At 40.9% G+C, this 23,849-nt stretch overlaps 1 protein-coding gene across 3 annotated transcripts; it reads right to left on the reverse strand.

The window, feature by feature from the left end:
• Nucleotides 1-1,589: 1,589 nt before the first annotated feature.
• IDH1 (isocitrate dehydrogenase (NADP(+)) 1) lies at nucleotides 1,590-21,887 on the reverse strand. Of its 3 annotated transcripts, none has more exons than XM_012752111.3 (10): nucleotides 21,713-21,887; nucleotides 20,648-20,721; nucleotides 17,814-17,951; nucleotides 14,107-14,398; nucleotides 11,137-11,242; nucleotides 9,650-9,827; nucleotides 8,306-8,457; nucleotides 4,933-5,073; nucleotides 3,817-3,979; nucleotides 1,590-2,479 (listed from the first exon to the last, which is right to left on the reverse strand). In XM_012752111.3, exons 3-10 carry the CDS (start codon nucleotides 17,933-17,935, stop codon nucleotides 2,389-2,391), a joined length of 1,245 nt encoding a protein of 414 aa, XP_012607565.3. In that variant the 5' UTR covers nucleotides 17,936-17,951; nucleotides 20,648-20,721; nucleotides 21,713-21,887; the 3' UTR covers nucleotides 1,590-2,388. The 3 variants fall into 3 exon arrangements, with proteins under 3 accessions (XP_012607565.3, XP_012607568.3, XP_012607566.3); XM_012752114.3 differs by lacking the exon at nucleotides 21,713-21,887 and adding an exon at nucleotides 21,547-21,685; XM_012752112.3 differs by lacking the exon at nucleotides 21,713-21,887 and adding an exon at nucleotides 20,839-21,033.
• Nucleotides 21,888-23,849: the final 1,962 nt, after the last annotated feature.

Raw genomic sequence — 23,849 nt, forward strand, 5'->3', positions numbered from 1 at the left:
GCTAAAGCCAAGAAACAGTATTTGTAATGTATCTTCTAGTCTTAATCTTTTCATGAAATACAGATTATATGGGTTATAAAACCTTTTGTTAAAATATCTTAAAGTCTTGTATAGGACATGAAAACATTGATTGCCTCTTTCTTGATGTTTTCTTAATCGTTTTAACTAGAAGCAATGCTTTTCTTTCTACTGCTTTCGTGATCTGGTTGATCTTATGTGAAAATTGATTTCCCTCCCTAGGAAAGCTGATGTGATTTGGATTCTAACTTCAATTTGGTCAGAGATGAACTACCCAAGCCATGCACTCCTCTGCTTCATGAGGGCCTCCTGTTAAAATGGATGTTCTAGGCCCATGGTGCGGATTGGGGTGTATCTTGAGAGTATCCCTGTCAGAAATGGGTCAAAAGCTCATCCTGAATCAGCTCCACCCCACAGCATTCTGAAAGGCTCCGTTTCCTTGGGTCTTCCAGGGAATCTGTGTTGAGGCTGTGTCTGCAGCCTAACTCCAAGCCTGACAGGAAGGCAGACTAGAAATAGCCAAGAAACATCACCCCAACTTACTGACTTTTAAGGCGCGAGAATGCAAAAGCTCACCAGAGCCTCCCTCCTAAAGATGTTAGGGTGTGGACTAGCCTTTCTAGTATGGAGCCAGAAACTTGGGAAGTTTTTTTTTTTTGACAGAGTCTCCCTTTGTTGCTCAGGCTAGAGTGAGTGCCGTGGCATCAGCCTAGCTCACAGCAACCTCAAACTCCTGGGCTCAAGTGATCCTACTGCCTCAGCCTCCCGAGTAGCTGGGACTACAGGCATGCGCCACCATGCCTGGCTGACTTTTTCTATATATATTAGTTGGCCAATTAATTTCTATTTATAGTAGAGACGGGGTGTCACTCTTGCTCAGGCTGGTTTTGAACTCCTGACTTCGAGCAATCCACCCGCCTCAGCGGCCTCCCAGAGTGCTAGGATTACAGGCGTGAGCCACCGCGCCCGGCCTTGGGAAGTTTTTTGACTTGCTCTTCTTTCTGAACCTCTACACCTCCTTGGTCCTGCCAAGACCCATCCAACTTCCTTATTGCAGGGATCCATCCTATTCTTTTCTCAGTGCCACGACTCCAGTCAGATCTACATCATTTCCCACCGAAAGTACTGCAATAGCCTCCTAACTGGTCTTTCTTCCTCAACTGTGCCAAACACTCCCCCCTCAACCCCCACCATCCATTCTTTATAAAAGCTGCCCAGAATATTTTGAAAAATAAAAATATGATCAAGTCCATTATTTCTCAAGTCTTCACTGGCTCCCTATTAGCTTACAAGATAATACCTAAACTTAGCATGTGCATAGATAGGATCTATTCTATAATATTCTCTAATTACCCCTTTAGTTCCTTCTTTGGCCCTCTTTCCTTTCACTGCAGCATCCATATCTTACTGTTCACTTTTCCATTTTTCTCCACTTCTTGAGAGCAGAGATTTTTTTCAGATCAAATTCCTATGGCTAGTATGATGCTTGGCATATAAGTACATCAAATAAATAAAAACTCAGAATAGTCATTAGCACTTAATTTTAATTAAAATTAACAGTTCAGATGAAGAACAGGATTAGAATAGTGTTTATTAAACTTCTGAGAAATCACATTTATATAAAAGAAATGAAACAGGCCAGCAGAAGTCCAAAAAAGATGCAGCTTACATTATTGCACTTGGATGAAATATGCTACTGAGGGTAGCATAATGCTCAGGCCAGGCCAGGAGGAGGAAGAGACAGTCGACAAACCTCTAGGTAGTATTTATTCTGGATTCCAAACTCTCCAGTGGCCTCAAAAATGTTTAGTATGTTGGAGACATTCAACAAGCTCTTCACAAAAATGACAGCAATGTCTTCAACACATTTTAATTGCACTCATACTTTGTTCCTATCATGTGCAAGTTGAATGTACAGTTCTACCTCACGTAATGGGACATCTGTAACACCAAAACATCCCATGCCCAAGGTCATGGACAGGAGGGCAAGGGAGTGAGTTTCTATTTTACATATATTTTAGGGAACAAAACTGTGGCTATCATTTACCCTTTTGAGCACTCTTTGATTTTGGTCATTTATAACAGAACATGAGAAAAAGTGACAGTGAATACAAATAAGTACTAACCTAATTCTTAGGCTATTACTAGAAAATAAAACAAAATTTAAAACAAGTTCCCTGCCACATTTATGAAGGTGGCAATAACTGCATGTATAAGAAAAAGGCTATAAACTTATAGAAAAGATAAACTCTGGCTTCTAAACAAATTACAAAATTGATTTTGTCTTTATCCTTGAGTGTTATACAGAAAAATGTAAACCGGTGGACCTAGTTTCCAAAAAACATGTATCCTCTTAAACCAGGTATGGCCTCAAAGTTTGGCCTGAGCTAGTTTTATCTTCAAGTTTTCTCCAAGTTTGTCCATGAATTCAAATGTATTCAAGTAGTCAGAACGTTGCACACTAACAGGAAGGAAAAAAAGAAGAAAATTTAGTCTGTCTCTGATATGGTTGTGGGTGGGAGAAAAGTCCTAGAAATGCTACTTAAATTCTATTTATTTCTGGAAGAAAATCCATTAATGTTAACAAGCTATGAATCTACAATGTGCTCAAGGCTCATAGGACTGACCCTTGCTTGGGACTCAACCTCTCTCAGCAGCCTGAGGGGGAGGATTATCTACACCCACATTCACAGTAGGTTTCTAGCCATATAGCTTTGAGGGTGAAACTATCACAGAGCTTGAGTTCAGACCAAAATCATCCCATTTCCTGTTCCTTATTCTTAAAGATAACAAAACCCATTCGGGGAGCAAACCTTTACCCACCTTTCCACAAATTGTTTCATGTCCTTACAAAAAGTTTTAATACTCTTACTTCTATCAGTGTTCTATGTAAGAACAAGAAGACAAGGGACTGGCTAACATTACCCTGCTGATAGATGCCTATCAAATAGACTACAAAGGTATTATACTGGTAAGAACATTTCAAACATTGTATTCCCACTGGAAATTTAAGAAATACGTAGTGATTGATTATATCCTCATCATTCGGGTATACTGACCCTGAGATCTCTGAGGATATACTGGTTGGGACATGGTATTAATGTCAAATTTTAGTAGTGTTTCTTGAGGTGGGTGATAGTAACTAACTCTGACTTTGAGGGAGGAGTCTCTGATTAGCAGCTAATCCAACCGGAATACTGGCTACCATCTTCTTGGAAAAACCCTGGGCAATATATGGGCCCTCAGATATTTGACTGATGGTTACAGATACTTAAGGAAGGAATTACGATAAACTGGACATCATATACTTGTGCTGCTTACTTTTCTCATCTGTAAGTTAAAGAAAATAAAGGAGTAGAATAAAATAGCCTCTGAGGTCCCCTTATTTCTAATTGTCTATAATTTTCTTCTTAAAATTAAATAGAACCTTATCATTCAATGATTGTCAACTACACCAGAGGTCAGCGGACCATAGCCTGGTGATGGACCAAATCTAGCCTGCAACCTGGTTTTGAACATAAATTTGACTAGGATACTGCCATATCCATTCCTTTATGGATTAGTCTATGGCTGCTTTCCTGCTACAACAGCAAATCTGAATAGGTGTGTAGTTGCAAAAAGATCGAATATCCCATAAAACCTAAAATGTTCACTATCTGACAATTTACAGATAATGTCTGCTGACCACTGAACTAGATGACGAATAACAATTCATATAATTCCAAAAAGCACTGATGGTTTGAGCCCAGTGAGCATGAGTGCTAATTTGACCACAGAGTTTGGGCATCTTATACTTACTTAGGTAAACCTTTAATGCAAATAGCCAAGTCCTTGGTCATGAAGCCAGCCTCAATGGTCTCAATACAGACTTCTTCCAAGGCCTTTGCAAAGAAGCCAAGCTCTTTATTGTTATCAAGCTTTGCTCTGTGGGCTAACCCTCTGCTCCAGGCAAAAATGGAAGCTGAAAGAGGAAAACGACAACACTCCAATCATGCCAGTTATAGGAATCCCAAATGTGTCATAATATCCCAAATAAAATAGCTTTTGTTTAGGTGATAGACTTCATTAGATGTTATCCATATGGGCTAGAAGTTTTAGGAGAGCTAGAAATATTTTTTTACCAAATAGAAACTTTAAAAGAAAGTGCATTTTTACAGTGTGGTACTAGTGCTTGCAGCTTAAGGCATTTACTAATTTGAGGGAGGTCACAATCTCTTCCATTTCTTGTCCATATTGGTCTCCTCTTTCCAGGCTGTAATCTCAGAAAGTACTGTCCTTGAAACCTTGTTGGAAGGATCTACCCAAGTAGCTTTTAGGTATGTAGCCTTATGTGGCATTTCATTGCACCCGAAGTAAAGGAATAGGCTTGTTGATAACACTCCTCTTTGTAAGCCATGTTCTCCCAGAAACTAGAAACACGCATATATTGTGTATTTTAAAAGGCATATTAGGCTGGGTGCGGTGGCTCACGCCTGTAATTCTAGCACTCTGGGAAGCCGAGGCGGGCTGATTGCTCAAGGTCAGGAGTTCGAAACCAGCCTGAGCAAGAGTGAGACCCTGTCTCTACTATAAATAGAAATAAATTAATTGGCCAACTAATATATATAGAAAAAAATTAGCCGGGCATAGTGGCACATGCCTGTAGTCCCAGCTACTTGGGAGGCTGAGGCAGCAGGATTGCTTGAGCCCAGGAGTTTGAGGTTGCTGTGAGCTAGGCTGACACCACGGCACTCACTGTAGCCTGGGCAACAAAGTGAGACTCTGTCTCAAAAAAAAAAAAAAAAAAGAGGCATATTAAAATAGCTCTTATTAGAACAAATCAGCTATTTGGTGATGACTTTGCACACAAAACACTGAGTCCTTTGGAGAGCACACTCTGACTGGAAACCAATGTAGAAGTAAACACCATCTTACCAATGGGATTGGTGGACGTCTCTTGTCCTTTCTGGTACATGCGGTAGTGACGGGTTACGGTCCCGTGGGCAGCCTCTGCTTCTACTGTCTTGCCATCTGGACAAATGAGCACGCTGGTCATCATGCCAAGAGAGCCATAACCTATAGGTGGCAGAGCATGAAACACTAGGTTCAACTACACAAAGTGCACTTGGTCTCTCAGAGACGAGAGCAAATGATTCAATCTTGACAGGTCTTGGAAAACGAAGTACATGGAGCACACGGAGTCATCAACAATTCTTCTGCCACTGGGCACGGTGGCTCACACCTGTAATCCTAGCACTCTGGGAGGGTGAGGCGGGAGGATCACTTGAGGTCAGGAGTTCGAAACCAGTCTGAGTAAGAGCGAGACCCTGTCTCTACTAAAAATAGAAAAATTAGCCAGGTGTGGTGGCATGTGCCTGTAGTCCCAGCTACTTGGGAGGCTGCAGCAGGAGAATCGCTTGAGCCCAGGAGTTTGAGGTTGCTGTGAGCTAGGCTGGCACTCTAGCCTAGGTGACAAAGTGAGACTATGTATCAAAAACAAACAAAAAAAATTCTTCTGCTGTTCAGAAAGCAGACTCCCTGCTCCAGATATCAGAGTCAAAAGACCTGGAAAAGCTCTACTTTCTCCTCACTTATCTTAGGGACACCTGCTCTGTGATGGAGGGCCCAGGGGCTTGACTGCATGCATTTCACCCTAGTGTTGTGACTTCACAGCTACTGTGGTCAGTTTTCTTACCTATAAAACAAGAATAATGAAAGCACCTATTCAATGAGTTGTTAAAGGATTAGATGAATATACATATATTCATAAATATATATGAAAAATATATTCATATTCCTTTAATAGTATTGGCCACATAGAAAGAGCTCAGTATATTACTGTTATTCTTATATGCAGATGCTCTGCTGTTCTGGGGAAATAAAGATGAATGAGAGCTGTCTCCTGCCTTCAAGCTGCTAATATACTTGCTAGGACTGGGAAGAAAGGCAGGTAAGGCTCATGCCTATAATCCTACTACTTTGGGAGGCTGAGGCAGGAGGCTCACTTGAGGCTAGCAGTTCAAGACCAGTCTGGGCAACACAGTGAGACCCTACCTCTACAAAAAAATTAAAAATAAAAATAAAATTAGCCAGGCATGGTGGCATGCACCTGTAGTCCCAGCTCTTTGGGGGCTGAGGCAGGAGGATTACTTGAGCCCAGCAGTTTGACATGGCGGTGAGCTACGACGACACCACTGCACTCTAGCCCAGCTGATAGGGTGAGACCCTTCCTGGGGAAAAAAACCCCAAGAAAACAGGACGGGTGGGTTGAATTCAAGAACATCCCACTTGTCCTTCTTTGTCTCTTTAAGACCCTCAATGAAACAATCCTCTTCTGTGGTTTCCTGTTCAGAGAACCACATTATAAGTCTGTACAGTTAATTTTTCTTCTTTCATTCATTCTTTTACACAAGAATTCATAGAACCCTTTTCTCAATTTTTGCTACCTCTCAAGAGCAGCTGAAATTACTAATGTAAATTTATAATAGGCTGCTACATTTTATTTTTTTGTCTGAGACTTAGGAGATTAACTATAATTTTTTTTTTTGAGTCTTTTTGGGTTCAATTAGCACAAATTTCTGTGTGAGATTAGTAATTCCTTCCATAGCACTGTGTGGTCTGAGACTTCATAGATACTCAAATACTTATTGACTAGATAAATTCAGGACCATACCCATGCCCAGGTTGTCTATTAATGTCAGGAGACATGGGCTGGTGCCATTGTCAAAACTGAGGATATAATTAAAATGGCGAAAGTCCAAAGTAGTTCACGTCTCTAGAGAAGAATGAACGAAAGGACAGCGCGCTGCTGTCTGTTACTCTGTTTAGCTGTCTCAAGGTCACATTATCTACAGGCTCTGCACAGAAAGCCTTGGTCAAGGTCTCTTCTCAGCACACTATTGCATGCTGTGCTTTAGAAATCTTATTTCCAAGACCTTTGAACCTCCATAACTTGACATTTACATTTTAAATATTTCTCTAAATGCTCTCTTCTTATTGCTATGAGGATATTTAAAAATAATGGCATCGCTTGGGTCCCTTTCCCAGAACTCTGGTTTTAAGGAATTGTTTTCCTGACCCATCATGGAATAATCACAAAGCGTCACTCCTTCCTCTGTTGCTTTCAGTACAAATGATTGTGAGGACTTAGAGAAACAGAAGGCAGGAAAAGAGAGTTGTGTAACTCATTTATCTGACATAAAAGTTACCTTTCACACTGACAGGAGACACTTAACATTTATAAGAGAAAGAAAAAAAAGTACTTCCTGGGGAAAAGCAAACACAATTTAAGTTAACACAAACATTCATCTGGGGAGATTTAAGTTTACACAGCTAGCCTGGGTAACAGAGATGGAGGAAGCCTTGGCACTGAGGAGATCAGGGAAAGGAGAGCTTCTGTTGATTTGGTTCCCACCCTAGGCTTGAAACCCCTGGTTCCTAAATTTCTGTGAACAGCCCTGGGCTTCTTTGCTCAACTTCTTGGTGTTTAAAGCTAAGCAGTGGCCAGAGTGGTGGCTCACGGTAATCCTAGCACTCTGGGAGGCCGAGGCGGGCGGATTGCTTGAGGTCAGGAGTTCAAAACCAGCCTGAGCAAGAACCAGACCCCATCTCTACTATAAATAGAAAGAAATTAATTGGCCAACTAATATATATAGAAAAAATTAGCCGGGCATGGTGGCACATGCCTGTAGTTCCAGCTACTTGGGAGGCTGAGGCAGTAGGATCACTTGAGCCCAGGAGTTTGAGCTGATGCCATGGCATTCACTCTAGCCTGGGCAACAAAGTGAGACTCTGTCTCAAAAAAAAAAAAAAAAAAAAAAAAGCTAAGCAGCAAACACATTTGTTTTATATAGTACCAGAACAGCCTTCAAGGCCAGCAGAGAGGCATGATTAGGGCCTGTTGCCAGATGAATGAGCTCTGGGAGACCCCTACCCCCTTGGTAATTAGACAATCCAGGCCTCTTACTTAACCCCTCCTTGCCAGAGTGCCGTGGTTTTTTATATTCTCTCCAGAAGGAAAATGGGAGTAGAGAAAGGAGCAATTTTCAGATCAGATAGGCTGGAGCCAGGAGTGTCACTCCACTGAGTTAATTTCCATGTGACCCTGAGTAAAGTTCCTTGCCAGTCTGAGATAAATTGCCTTATCTGTCAGATTAGACAATGGACCTTGATGCCTTACAGTCCTAACACTGCATGATTTTACAACAAAGGGCTACAAAATCCTTCTTCCAAAATTGGAGAACTATGGTGGAATGAGCCAAATGCTACAGGCCGAGCTCCACCTGCATTTGGCCCTCTGGCTCCTTACCTTGGGCCACGGAGTCCGACTGCACATCACCATCATAGTTTTTGCAGGCCCAGATGAAGCCTCCCTCTGATTTCATAGCTTGGGCCACCATGTCATCGATGAGCCTATGCTCATACCAGATCTTTTGGGCTTCAAATTGGGATTTGTACTGCCTAAGAAACAGTAGAGAAAAGAGAACAATAAAAAAGATAGTTGGTTTTGTTAAGGACATCATCTGTTTCTCTCAAAGAGGGTGTGGGTGAGAGAGGGACACAGTATTTTTTAGTGTTAATAGAAGCAGCACTAAATTGGGAATCTGACAAAGGCTCAAATCCCTGCCAAATTTCTAGCTGTGAAACCCCAATTTAGCCATCCATAAGAGGATTTTTTACCCACCTTGCAGGGAAGGTGTAAGGATTAAGTGAGACAGTAGAGTATCCCAACTACTACTTTACTTTTCACAGTTCTCAATATGCTACTGATCAGAGTCTTGAGATTTGCTTATTTTAAGAGTATAATAAAGAAAAAAAAAAAGACTATTCTATTGCTTGATATTATTCAGGAAACTAGATTTATTTCAGGACAGTTTCTAGGCTTAGTATAGATTGGTAGCAGGAAGAGAAATCAAAATGCCTCAGGAAAGATTTCTCATCTAAAACGCAAGTCCTGGCCTGAACACTTGCACCTAAAAAGAAGTTACATCATTTTGAAAGTTAACATATACTCACCTCATGTGTTCTTGCATTCAAAGTTGTTATAAATTTAGACTTATGTTCAAATGACTGCGCTAAAACAGAACTTTAACCCTTTGCACTTGGATGTCGAGTGTGGACACAGCTAGCAAAAATTATAGAGATTAAAATTACTCTTTGAATGTATCAATAATTTGAAAAATAAAAAATCCAAATAAATAAGTTTGTATGAAAAGAAACTCCAGTTTTTCATTCTACTGCCGCACTTTGTAAAATCTGGGGTCTTTAAAAAATTAAATCTCGAGTAGAATAAAGGAATTGAGAAAAAAGCAAGCGAGTGCAAAGGGTTAAATTATAAGCTTCAGAAAGAATGTAAAAGGGTCTGACTCAGAAATTCACATACTTGAAAAATTAGACCTTTCTATCACTAACGGGGCACTTTTATTCAAACATTAATCCTTATTTAAGAGCACATTTATCTTCTGAAAACAACTCAGAATAAGTTTTGTTTCACTCCTCTTAAATCTCAGTTTTGCCCTTATACTTATGGGATAGTGATAATTTTCACTTGATTTGTCCCAGAATCAAAAGGATAGGGAGATGCAAATTCTATATGATAAATACCAGCTTGAGAGAAAAGAAAAAGGAAACAAAACAAAAAAACTGTACTTACTTGTCATATATCTCCTGAAAGATGTCTTTAAAACGTCCATCATATTTCTTCAGAATAGTGTTTTTGGTGCTCAGATACAAAGGCCAACCCTTAGACAGAGCCATTTGGAAGGAACTGTGTGCAAAATCTTCAATTGACTTATCTTGATTGTACATACCCATGGCAACACCGCCACCATCTACAGAGGGGAAGCCAATAAGAGAAAAACAGAAAGGTACATGGGGTTTAGTTGTAATAAGGCTAAAGTCAACCACTACAACCAAAGGACCTAATTCTCAGCTCCCATGTATGAGACCAGACTTCAGAAGGCAAGGCAGGCCTCCAAACTGAGTATTCCATGGGTTGCTAAGGCACATATGGGAGAAAATTAAGTTCTGGACAAGGACATTCTGACTTGTTTTGGAAAGGCAATACAAATGAGAAAAACATATGGTCTTTAGGATCCTGAAGATATTGAAATACCAAAAACTACTGATATGAACCAGAAATACACTCAAGAGAGGATAATTTTCAAACTTTCTTTTACATACTTTACTAATTCCTAAACATGTATTTTAAACTTTAAGGGTGCACTCAACCCTCAGTCATCGAGAAAAATTTGCATTTCAAATACTGAACGAAAATTCTCACAATTTCCTGGAGGATAGCAAGCATTCCCACTGTAATTGGCAGAAATAATAATGCTACGTGTATAGTCACTGGTGTTTCACAACTCTTATTAAACTTTGTTATCACTAAAAGACAGAACTTGAAGCCATGCCAATGCCCAGGGTAAATAAACTTGGGCTTAGAATGTGAAAGGTGCTGAAACCCGCAGAACTAGATTCTATTAAAATGACATGATTTGGAGGTGGTAAGGAAAACACAAGCCAGGGAGGTGCTAGGATTTTTTTGTGTGTGAGTGCTTTCAGCAACTTGAATAGTGGAAAAAAAGGGACCACTGGTCCTTTCAGCAACTTTTGGGTGGGATTTGCCACAATGTACCTTTGATGCAGCAGTGTGGCTGGGGAAGAAAAAAAAAGTAGTAAACATTCCACTTCCATGGGATAAATACCCAGAAGGACAAAAAGAAAATTTCAGCAAACAGATAACGCAACCATTTCCAAATACAAACTGTACCAGAGCCAAGGGCAGGATTACATGACGGGTGATTTGGGGACTATTAACATTTAATTTATATATTTCATGTACAACAGACTCCTGCCAACCTTCCCTCTATGTTTTAAGATGACTGCATAATTATGTCCTTGTCTTTGCCCATATGCATTTCCAATTAAGTGGCTAACCCCTTTGTGCCTTTATCCATGCCACAAGAAGGCATGGGAGCCAATTACTTTTTTATGTTACAAGTAGGGTTCTGCAGAAATACTGTTGATTCAGGTTGTATTTTTAGGCAGTCACACAACTAATTTAAAAAACCAATAATAATGTTATCTAAATCATTTGTAAAAAACAAAAGAGGTAGCTTATAATGAACTCACACATACCTTCAAAGTTATGTACCAAGTATGTCACCTTTTGGGTTCCATCACTTGGTGTGTAGGTTATCTCTACTTTTCCTGGCCCAGGAACAACAAAATCGGTTGCTCTGTACTGTGTAGGAGGGAAAAAGTATAAAAAAAGAAAATTACTCTAACAGGAATTATAAGGAAAATAATCATACAATGTAGAGCTAGAGGACACTTACACAAATAGGGCAGTGTGGCTCAACCTTCTTTTTATTAAGAGATGGGAATGAAGAGGTCCTGAGAGTTCCCCAAAATCAATAAATATTAGGTGCCTACGGTGTACAGGGCAGTTTTTTCAGTGGACAGAGATACCATAAGATACTGTCCCTTAGAAAGTTTTTAACTTGATAAGGACATATATATGTGAAAAGCAATATAAGAGCTTTTAAATGTCAAAAGAGGGCATAGACCAAAAAGCTATAAATGACAGAGGAAGAGAGAGGACCATGTCCTGGAGATCAGGGAGGTCTTCCCAGAGGGGGGTGATATTACTACTAGTTGTATTACTGAAGATAATGATGAGAGAACTAATGCTTTGTCCTTACTATATGCTAGATGCTTTAAGTACCTAACTTGTATCATCTCATTTGATTCTTACACCAGTCTTACAAGGAAGGAAATGTGATGTAGTGGAAATAATGCATCCAGGTCAAAAGACCTGGGGTGGGGTCAGGTCCTTACTTACAATGTCAGGGCTCAGTGTCTCCACAGTATCATTGTTACTAACACCAGGCCCAAGATTTATCCATATGAAGCAGTTACTCTAAAAGCAGCGGTAATAGGATGATGATCCTTAGAAATGGGATGTTCAAGTTCAGCCGCCTGCCTTGTGGGCCTGAGCTATTCTAGTAGAAAGACATGCCTGGCACACACTAGGCACCTACCAGTCTTTGCTGCATTGTACCTTCTTCAACAATTTGGATCAGAGTATTTGCAGAGTCAGGTACCAGCCACATGTAATTGTTTAGATTAATACTATTAGCAGTAGGCAAAATAGCAGTCAGATGGGCCGGGCGCGGTGGCTCACGCCTGTAATCCTAGCACTCTGGGAGGCCGAGGCAGGAGGATTGCTTGAGCTCAGGAGTTTGACACCAGCCTGAGCAAAAGTGAGACTCTGTCTCTACTATAAATAGAAAGAAACTAGCCAAACTAAAAATAGAAAAAATTAGCCGGGCATGGTGGCATGTGCCTGTAGTCCCAGCTACTCTGGAGGCTGAGGCAGGAGGATTGCCTGAGACCAGGAGTTTGAGGTTGCTGTGAGCTAGGCTGACGCCACGGCACTCTAGTCTGGGCAACAGAGCGAGACTATGTCTCAAAAAAAAAAAAAAGCAATCAGATAACAGTAAAGATTAAATATCTAGGATGGTTACAGTGGCCACGCCTATAATCCTAGCACTCTAGGAGGCCAAAGTGAAAGGATCACTTGAGGTCAGTTCAAGACCAGCCTAAGCAAGAGCAAGACTCCTTCCCTAACAAAAATAGAAAAATTAGCCAGGCTCAGTGGAGTGTGCCTGTAGTCCCAGCTACTGGGGAGGCTGAGGCAGGAGGATTGCTTACGCCAGTGAGTTTGAAGTTGTAGTGAGCTATGATGATGCCACTGTACTCTGGCCTGGGGCGACCAAGTGAGACTCTGTTTTGAGATAGCTCAAAACAGAACAAAACAACAACAAAAAAATCTATGTTAAATCTATATAAAGTCTTTCACTATGGTTGGTAATTCATTTTTATTTCTCCCATTTTCAAATGGGAGAAACTGAGGCACCAAAGCACCATAAATGCTTTGTAAAGGTCTATGCACATTTAAATAGCCAGTGAATCAACCTGAGGTTTGGAATTTTTAATCTGGTTGTTAGTAAACAGAATAGTCATTCTCCCAAATTACTGATGCTAAAATAATAAAAAAACCAAAACCAAAAAACAAACAAACAAAAAAAAAAAGATGTGATGTGAACTGGTAAGAACCAGGGTGATGTTCCCAGGATTAGTGAGTCTGTACCACTACCACCTACGTAGATTCCCTGGGAGGTTTCTGTGAAGGGACTGGCCGAGATGAAGGGATAGTTTTAGCTACAGGGTGGAACAAAGTTAACTGACCCCTCAAGGACTGAACCACCGATCCTAACCACTGTTTTTAAGGATAGCTACCTCAAAGCTTCTGGATTTCAGCATCTAGAGATTCCTATTTTTTTTTTTTTTTATTTCAGCATATTACGGGGGTACAGATTTTAAGGTTTCAATAAATGCCCATTTCCCCCCCTCCCCCTGAGATTCCTATTTTTAAGGTTCTTTTAAGACATAGCTTTCTATGAAATTCTGAAGCCTCAGTTTCAACACAGAATTTGGATGTTTTTTACTTGGCAGTTTTTCTGCTTAATTTGGCAATGAGCCGGCTAGTACAAAAGTACAGAAACGATACTTTCTTTCCAGGCAGGAAGGAATGCTTTCCTGAGACTGCTTTCAACTGCTGGGTCAGTTTTTTGAAGTGATGTAATATAATCACATGTAATATAATCTTGGATGGTTTTCAACTTCGCACATTAGAATTACTTCGGGAGCATTAAAATGCCTGAACCCCCCAGGATTCAGATTTCAACTTGTATAGGGTGGGACTCAGGCATTGGAATTAAAACAAAGAAACAAAAAAAGCAAAGAAACCCAAAACTGAACCAAAGCAAACCACCAACAAACTCATAAAGGTATCCTATTGTGCAGTCAGGGTTGAAAACCACTGATCTGGTTGGACTATATGAAATTACTAACATAAAACTGGCAATATCATATGGTATAACTTAATAAAAGGATAAAGAAAAAAACATGTTTGAAAAAAATCATATGTATTGAGATGGGTACCTATCTGTAAGTTTACCTGTATCTGCGTCTATTTAAATGCATGTAAATATAGTTATGTATTAATAATATGGAAAATCGAATTGTGCCAAAATGACTTACTTGGTCCCCATAAGCATGACGACCTATGATGATGGGTTTTACCCATCCACTCACAAGTCGGGGGATATTTTTGCAGATAATAGCTTCCCTGAAGACAGTGCCGCCCAGAATATTTCGGATGGTGCCGTTTGGTGATTTCCACATTTGTTTCAACTTGAACTCCTCAACCCTCTTCTCATCGGGGGTGATAGTAGCACACTTGACACCCACATTATATTTCTTTATGGCCTCTGCAGCATCCTTGGTGACTTGGTCATGGGTGGCATCACGATTCTCTATGCCTAAATCATAGCTTGGGAGGAAAAATTATTAGCGTAACTTTTCGGACAAACCAATTGGTTATAACCTATGACCACAGTGATGGCAGGCAGAGCTTGCCATACAGAGAGTGAAGGCTCCAAATACCCCTAAATCTGCTAAGTTTTAGCATTAGTGCACTCTGCACACAGAAGATGGCTGCCAATGAGAAAAGGAACTAAGACAGGCTGGACTGCTGGGCCACGCCTTCCTGTGTTGTAGTGGGAAGCTATCAGCAAACTGAATGACACCAACTCAGTCCTTTGCCTATAGAGGCAATGACTGCACAAGAGCAACCCTTGGGCCTGGTTTCCTTCCCTATAATTAGCATATAAATGTAAGCCAGCACCATCTTGTTCTTCCCTTAGTAAATATTGTGCTTTAAAAATAAAGTGGGGGGGGGAGGGCTTCAAGGATTTTTTTGTATTTTGGCATTAAAGTGGTAAGAAAAATAGATGTGAGAGTCAAGGCCAAAAATGCTAATGATGCTTCATTAATGCCAGTTAGTCATAAAGTGAACCTTTCCCTAATTCTTAGGCAAGTCTCTTGTTCTGGAAACAAGCCTGCAGTTCAGTGGGTAAGTAATGGAATCCCTCAATGGTTTTGTATACACCAGAGAGTTATAGCTTAATACACATCGACACTCAGATTGCAGGTCATTCAGAGCTGAAAGAATGCTGGGTGTCTGTGGAGCACAGAAAATCACTGCAAAGTTCTATTTTACAGTTATGTGACTGTAAAAAGTAGGAAAACAAAATAATGTAACAATTTATTTTATTCTCCAAGGCTCTAAGGAAAAGTTTTTCAGCTCTCAAAGCCTGCTGAACCATTAAGCCTCTAGATTTCTCCTTTTAGTTCTCCTTATCTTCCTTTCCTTAGATATTCCACCCAACTCATGGTGCAAACAGAGATAGCAATCTGGACATAGTTCCAAATAAAAATAATTTCCAACTACTTTGACTTTGGATAATTCATATAAATCTAACAAAGCCATGTACTCTCTTATCGATTGCATAGGATATGCTGATTATCTACAAATGTCAAATCCAAACTCTAAGAAGAAGTATGGTCAGCAGTCTTCATGTTCTTGGGAATCATTTTTCATCAGAAAAATCTACCAGCAAATATAGTGGATTTTTTGCTTCTCTTAACATTTCTAAGAGAAAAGAAGGAATAAATTACCTACACCACAACACAACACAAAACAAACTAACCACTCCACTCCCCTCAAAAAGAACTGGTCAGTAATGATAATAGTAATTTTGGAACAACTTAAAACTTATTTGCGTCTCCAAAAATTCTTTAGTCTGTAGCCACTGACTCTTCCTCCTAGGCATAGTGACATACCCTTAAAACTCCTTATGCTTCTTCATAAATTATAAATTCTTTGCCTAGGCTGATGTCCATAAGAGTTTTCCCAAAAGCCCATCAACACATAAGTGGATTAATAAAATGTGGCATATGTATAACATGGAGTACTACTCAACCATAAAAAACAGTGGTGAACTAGCGCCTCTTGAATTATCCTAGTTGGAGCTAGAGCCCGTTCTTCTAACTGAAGTATCACAAGAATGGAAAAATAAGCATCACAAGTACTCATCATCAAATTCGTACTAAATGATCAACACTTAGGTGCACACATAGAAGTAATAATGTTCAGGGCAGGTGGAAGGGGGGTGGAGGGGATGGGTAAGTTCATATTTAATGAATGTGGAGCATACTGTTTGGCACTATCTGGGGGATGGGAACGCTTATAGCTCTGGCTTGGGCAATATAAAGGCAATATAAGTAACCAAAATGTTCATGCCCCCACAATATTCTGAAATCTTAAAAAATTAAACAACAAACAGACAAACTCCTTATGCTTCTAGGCTAAGGAGTTTCAAAGTACCCTCATCCCAGCCATTATACAGGCAAGAACTATTCAAATTTACCTATTGTCATGTAAAGTTCTAAAACAGGAGAGAGTTCCTAAAATGCTTCTTTAACCCACTTGGAAGATATTTTTATGCTTCATTTCCTATGTTTGGCTGACCTCTGCAAGTATTTACACCTTATCATGGTTGCAATATAGATATTATTAGCAGCTTAGATTTAGAACAATTAAAAAGGATGTTTAACGACACCAAGTGAATTAAATGTCTACACCCAAGCAAATAACAGGTCTTTAGGACACATTCTGATGAGTAATTCTGGGTTAAGACATACACACTTAACGGTTGCCAATAGTTTGGCTGAAATGTGTTGCTCAACATTTTACTAATGCCAGTCTTCAGCCACTTTACCCTATTAACATAAATGTACAAAGAGGAGTAGGAGCAAGCACATGAAAAACACAAGGGGAAAAAAAAGAAACCTACGCATACTTTCACATCTGCCCCCAAACACCTTAAATACAGGGCAAGGGGACACCAATGATTTGAGGGAACTTCTACAGGAAGATAGAGGTTCAGATAAGAAACTTCAAGGGTTCTTTCTGTGCTACAATTCTATAAAAAGGGCCAAAGGCAAGGAAGAAAAGTCCACTAAGTAAGTAGTGGCAAAAATTGAGCTTTAGTGGCTCGTGCCTATAATCCTAGCACTTTGGGAGGTTGAGGTGTGAGGATTGCTTGTGGCCAGGAGTTTCAGACCAGCCTGGGCAACATAATGAGACCTTGTCTCTACAGAAAATTTTAAAAATCAGCTGGGTGTGGTGGTATGCTCCTGTAGCCCTAGCTACTTGGGAGGCTGAGGCAGGAGGATCACTCAGCCCAGGAGCTGGATGTTATAGTGAGCAATGATTGTACCACTGTACTTTAGCCTAGGTGACAAAGCAAGACCCTCTTGCTGAAAAAAGAAAGAAAAATTTGAACTTGAAAGGACAGAATTGTATTAACTACATTTAATTGATTTATTATTTCTTATATCTGCTCTTATTTTCCCTTTCACAAATAATCCATTGTGCTATTCCTGGCCACCACTTTATTACAAATAAAATCATCATAGCAAACAGTAGGTTAGAAGGACCTGAGAAATCACTTTGTTCCCCTTATAATTTCTGACTTCTAAATAATGATTAATCCAGTTTTTCTAGCCATATGTTAAAATTAAAATAGGAAATTCATCTGAATATATTGAGGCTTACAAAAAACTTTATCCACAAAATACAGATACATTTATGTAAAAAGGCCAACCGTACCTTGAAATAATTTAGATTACACTTTTTTTTTTTTTAATCTTTTTTTCCCCTTTTTATTAGAGATGGGATCTGGCTTTGTGGCTACATTGCCCAGGCTAGACTTGAACTCTTGGTCTCAAGGGACCCTCCCACCTTTATTTCTTGAGTAGCTAGCTAGGACTATAGGTGTGCACCACTGCTCTAGCCAGATTAGGCTTTCTGAATTTGCTACATGGAGGAGTAATTCATTTACCTATGCAGATCCAATTCCACATAGGGAAAAATGAGTTTTTCTTTAATCAATTCCCAAATGATTCGTGTCATTTCATCTCCTTGCATCTCTACCACAGAACCACCATTGATTTTTTTGGACATTTTGACTTCAGTAAACCTAAGGAAAAAAAAGATAAAATATATGCCTTGTCATTTATTTCATTATAAAGTGGAAGCAAAATAAAAGCAATTTGTTGACTACTAAAGGAATAATTCATAATAGCATAAAAAAGCTAGTTTAACAATTATATTTACCATTAAAATTGAGCACTTTCCCTGTATAAAGCATTGTGTTATGTTTCATACGTGGTTTCTGAGTCAGCCCTCATAACAATCCTGTGAGATGGAAATCATTTTCCCATTTTACTGTGTTAAAAAAAAAAAACAAAACAGCTTTCCCATGGCCACCCAGCTGCAGCGTAAGGGAGCCTGACCCTGACCCTGGAACATTCCCTTAATAATGCAATCATCATTCTTGACTATTGGCCTGTCTTGTGAAATGAGATTATTTCCACACTATCATATTAATTTGAACACTTCTATTCAACAACTCATTTTACTAGGCCTTCAAGATGACCAGAATGATGAGTGCTAGTATTTCCCCTCTTTTAAGAGGCTATTTTCATTAAAATAACTAGCCTTGGAGATTCAATTGGTTTTTGTGACTCATATTCAAGGAAACTTTAAGTCTAAAAGTGAAAGATGAAGAATTCCTGGTGGAACTATGTTTTCCTAGTGATAATACAGACAATGGAGACATGGGGCTAAATACAAAAGTGCATTCTCAATTAGAGAAATCTATATAGAGGGGCTACTGCCCAGGATACAAGCATGTCCCTGCCATGTTCTTTGGTATCCCAACTCCTGGACTGTTTCTCTGGCTGTTCAAGGGCAAGGTTAAGCTGCTAGTGGGTGGGCTGGGGAAGTGGCATTGTTCTGGAAAGAGACATCACTTTAAGGAAATGGGGTGTGGAGGTAACAAATACCAATCAATCTGATTCCCAGAAAGGGTAAGAGTAAATCTTTGGGAGAAGTGAAACTGTGAGGCTTCAAAGAAGGCCATGTCCTGAGCTTGTTTCCCAGAGACAGAGGAAGTCCTGAGCATGCTAAAAGTATCTGTTCCTTCTATGATGCTCTAACAGAATCTTTTTTTTTTCCAGCAACACAATTGCAAATTGCTGATTGTAGGTAAGAGCCCTAAACAGTCTCTCTTGGAAAGCTGAGCTATAGTAAGTTGGCCTTTAAATAAAAAAATGTAATGATTAGTAGACAATAAGCCTCAGTTTCTTCTGACAAGCTAGAATAGATTTCCAACCCCCAGGCCCATCTTCACTTCCCAAATTTGCAATTCTAGAATCCTGTTTACTAGAGTTTAGGAGGTTCCCTAGACCATTACTAGGAAACTTTCTTGTACTTATCTAGAATCAAAGAAACAAACAGACTGATATGGATGTCAATTACTTCCCATCTGCAATTTCAAGAATAACTTACAGTATAGTTTAAAGCACATGATTCAGTCATGCTTTATCCCACTGTCACACCTGTCCTTGTTTTAAAACACAGCAAAAAAACAGAGGCATGAACTTATCTTGGCCTCAATACTACATTTCTATTGCCATGTTCCTATAGTAACATGAAACCATCATGACCTGGATATATTTCACTGAAGGCAAATACAGTTAAAAGAAAGTCATATTCTGGCCCCGGGTGAGGTGGCTCATGCCTATAATCCTAGCACTCTGGGAGGCTGAGGTGGGAGGATTGCTCAAGGTCAGGCATTGAGCAAGAACCAGCCTGAGCAAGAGCGGCACACACCCCCTCCTTACTAAAAATAGAAAATTAATTGGCCAACTAAAAATACATAGAAAAAATTAGCCGGGCATGGTGGCGCGAGCGTGTAGTCCAAGCTACTTCGGAGCTTGAGGCAGAAGGATTGATTGAGCCCAGGAGTTTGAGGTTGCTGTGAGCTAGGCTGACACCATGGCACTCTAGCCCAGGCAACAGAGTGAGACTCTGTCTCAAAAAAAAAAAAAAAAAAAAAAAAAAAGTCATATTCTGTACTTAAAATGTCAAGACTTTCCAGATCTAGTTTTTATAAAAAATTAAATAAAATGTCAAGACTAAGTGACTATTTTTTTAATTCACTATTTCCTTCTCAGTTAAACCAAACATATATTCTGCAATAATCTTTCTAAGTTTTGTAATGTATATCTGAAATATTAAGTTTTCCTCATAGTACTTAGTCAAGAAATTGTTACCATCTTTTAACTAAAAAAGTGAAGCTTTATTTTTACTACAATGTAGGGCGTCATTGTATTTCTTCTGGAGTTGATTCCCATGGGACAGGTTTTAGGCCCCACTGGATTGACTTCTCTACCCTTGGCCCTCAGATTTTGTCTCCACCTCAACCCCAACTGTAGAAGGATGGACTATTTCAAGCCCAACAATCATCAGTTCATTTAGTCTGAAAGCAGATGAATCCAAGCTCCTGACATACTTGTGCAATTCCAGAAAACAAACCTGTAATAATAATAGTTTAATAAAAAGGAGCTGTTTACCCAATTTAATTTTATTTTCATCAAGCTCAAGATTTTAGCTAGAATGTTTTTTGATGAGTTCATGAACTGCAATAATTTCTGGGCAAAACCAGTCTCTTGCAGAGAAGACACAAGGAAGCGGTTGCAGTTTATTATTGGAAATAATTCCTGACTCACTCCCTTGCAGTGCCTCAGCCTGCCCACCAAGATCAATTAAAGGCAGTACAGCCACATCAAAGCCAAGTATACAAGAAAGTGGGACATTGCCAATTCTCACCTTTGCAGTGAATCAATTGCTAATCACCCCAAGTCCTCTCTGTCTTGCAGTTTCACTTGAATGCAGTTTATCTCCTAAAACGAAACAAAACATGGAACACAAAGTCTTAAAGGAGGCCCGGTTTATCTGGTTTAAAGTACAGTGCTGGGTGTATCCAGAGGGGCAAAGGGCAGTTTAAGGTTCGCAAGCACCTTCCAAATAAAAATCAAGGGAGCAGGAATATCTCCACGAGTGCACACTCGAGGGCGTCAGAGGGCATGTCCCCGATTCGTTGTCCGTTAGCGGGTCTTGGGGTTTGCAAGTCCTCGAGTGACGTTGTGACCAGCAGGCTCTTGGCCTGTAAGACGTCCGGTGCCCGTTGTGCAAGGGGGCTGCAACCTAAGCTGGCTCGATTCCTCTTTCCACGTCACCGGGCCCGCCCCTTCCCTCCTGGGTGCCAGGACCTTTAAACCCCAGGCACCGGGAGCTGGCCGGGGTGTCTCTGCCACCCCCTGGACCCCACCCCGCCCCCAGTGGCCTAGCGAACACTCCTCTGACCCGCGCCAGAGCTCGCAGGATCCCCGCCCCCTGGCGGACGCATTCATTCGGCCTCACAGCGAGTCCCCGCCGCCTGAGTTCGCCGTACACGCCCAAGTCTTCGTCTCACACCCTTCTTTGCATTCAGCTCCCAGCCGCCGCACGTTTTCTTCCTCTCACACTCCGGCCCAGTCTTCTACGTGTCCTTGCTGCCTCCCACCGCTCGAGTTTCCTCCCCGAGTGCAGACCTGGTCCTCCACTTGTCACTGCACTCAACTTCCCCACCGCCCAATTTCTCCCTCCCCTGCCCCAAAGCGGGCCTTCTGTACATCCAGGCATCCAGCACTCCCTTCCTCCTCCTTTCCTTTTCCCCCGGCCAATACCTGGATTTGCTCCCGTCCTTGCACCCAGGCCTCGCCGATAAGTTTCTCCCCCATACCCAAGATCTGAGCTCTCTTCCTCATTCCAGGCATCTGCAGAATTAGAGCCTCCCCCAGCAGCCAGGGGCTGGGGTGGGGGCCGAAACCGCCCCTCGGAGCCCGAGGTTACCTGCCGGGGAAGGTACGACGGCGAGGAGCAGGGGGCGCCACAGCCGCTCTCACGCTTAAACTCACACGCACACAGGCAGGCAGTCCCAACTGGGCCCCAAGCGGCTTTGGCTTGGGACACCGCCTCCGCAGAAACCCAGAACCAGAGGGGAGGGTCAGGGCTGCGCCTCTTCCCGGCTTTTGTCCCCTCCCAGGGACCGCCCCCTCAGCCCACCTCCAGGAGCCCCGCCCCCTCCGTGCCGCCAATCGCCGCGCGCCCTCTGCGCCGGGGTGGGCGGAGCCAGGGTGAGGGGCAGGGCCGGGAGCCGCTTTCCCGGCGCCCCTGCGGGAAGTAGGGGCTCTGGGTCCCGGGATTCCGCGGACTCTCGGCGGCGGAGGGACGCACATGCCACCTGCAGGCGGGGGCGTGGGGCGCCCCGAGGCAGACAGACGGTGGCAGCTCGGCGGTCCCCTTCCTGGCGCGACTGGAACTTGCCTTTGGCAGAAGAAAGGTTGCTCCCGGCGAGCGTGGGTTGCGTTGGGGGCGTCGGCGCGGCTACAAAGCAGAGGATGGAACAGTTGCAAAAGCAGGCGTGCCGTCGTAAACAATTCACACCACCACCAATGACTAGGTCTTTAGGGTTTCCGTACCTATAATTCCAATTACTGCTGTGTACTATAAATAAACCACATTCGTCATTTGCGTTAGAAGATAATGAAAGGGGCAGCGCGTTGGGCGGTCCCGTGGCTCTGTCTCCGGCTTCAACAGTGTTTGGACGGAACAGACCCGAGGAATCCCTTTCTAAAAATTAAAAAAAAAAAAAAATGGAAGGTAATGAAAAGGATCATTATCTGGGGAGCAATGAAGCTGGACTAGAAATGTGAAGCCTTAGAAAACGGTGGATTTGAAAAAAATTCCTCTCTCTTTCAGAAAATGATTTTTTTGTGTATTCTTTACTCTTGAAAATTCAAAAAAATTATTTCATATTGTGGTTTGTAGGCTAATAGCATACCTGTATATTGCTGCCCAAGATTCAATGCTCCAAAAAGTTATCTTAAAAAAGTTATCTTTAAAAAGTTATCTCTAGCATTGGGTTATTGCATTACTCTTCGAAGATAAACTGATATGCAGAGCACTACTCAAGGTGCCCTTTGGCCGCTAGAGGGCACTGGTATTTTTACCAAGAAAAAAAGAAAGAAACCTATCAAATTAGTTTTTGAGATGGATTAAGGGACATTAGCAGCCACGTCCATTTATTCCTGTAGAAATGATTAAAGAGGTCAGTGAGCTTTTATTTTTATCTCGATTCTCAGGCCCTAGGTCACCTGAGATTGTAAATTTTACTCCATATCATATCATGTTCGCATTATCCCTTCCCCACTGCTAAAAGTAAGCATATTTATACCATTCATGTTCCTGAAAGGATTTAGGGAAGTTATCAGATACACAGAATATAGCATGATAAAAAACACTGATTATAGAAGAAAATGAGGTAAAAAAGAATAAATATAGGATATTACAGAGAAGCAAGGCAAATTTAATCACAAGATATACTCCACTGAATCCTAAACACTTGCTACAGAGGGCTGCAAATTTGACTTTAAGTCAATGTGGTAGAAAAGGTGGCACTTATGGGAGTCTCCACATCTAAATACTTTTCCTAAGCCAATAATGTAGTAACTCCTTTCCCACTAAAAAAGTTTTTTTTGGTAGATCACTAGACTTATTAAAATATTACTACAGATATGCATAAAACTAGATATATGCTCTTTATGCTGATACCGCTTATATAACTATAAAATAAATTTATAGACAAAATGATTAGAAAGAAAACTAGAAAACAACACATTATCATTAACCATGTCAAATCAATTAAATGCAACGAATGATGTTTGTCAGAAACTAAATTACTTCTTAAAATGTGAATATGAAGCTCACTGTTTACATGCAGGTCCTTTTGAATTTACCTGACCTATTCTACCAGATGCCATGTGATAATTTATTTAGTCTACCACTCTTCTCTATTTCGTTACTATTGCATGCCTTGACACCATTTGTCTTTCATTTAATCAATAAAAGAATCTGAATATTTCAATATCATCTGGTCCCAAATACTGTTGTAAACACAAATGGAAACATGGGCCATACAATTTCTGTT

Source organism: Microcebus murinus, chromosome 8, assembly GCF_040939455.1.
Source record: "Microcebus murinus isolate Inina chromosome 8, M.murinus_Inina_mat1.0, whole genome shotgun sequence".
Taxonomy (NCBI): Eukaryota; Metazoa; Chordata; class Mammalia; order Primates; family Cheirogaleidae; genus Microcebus; species Microcebus murinus.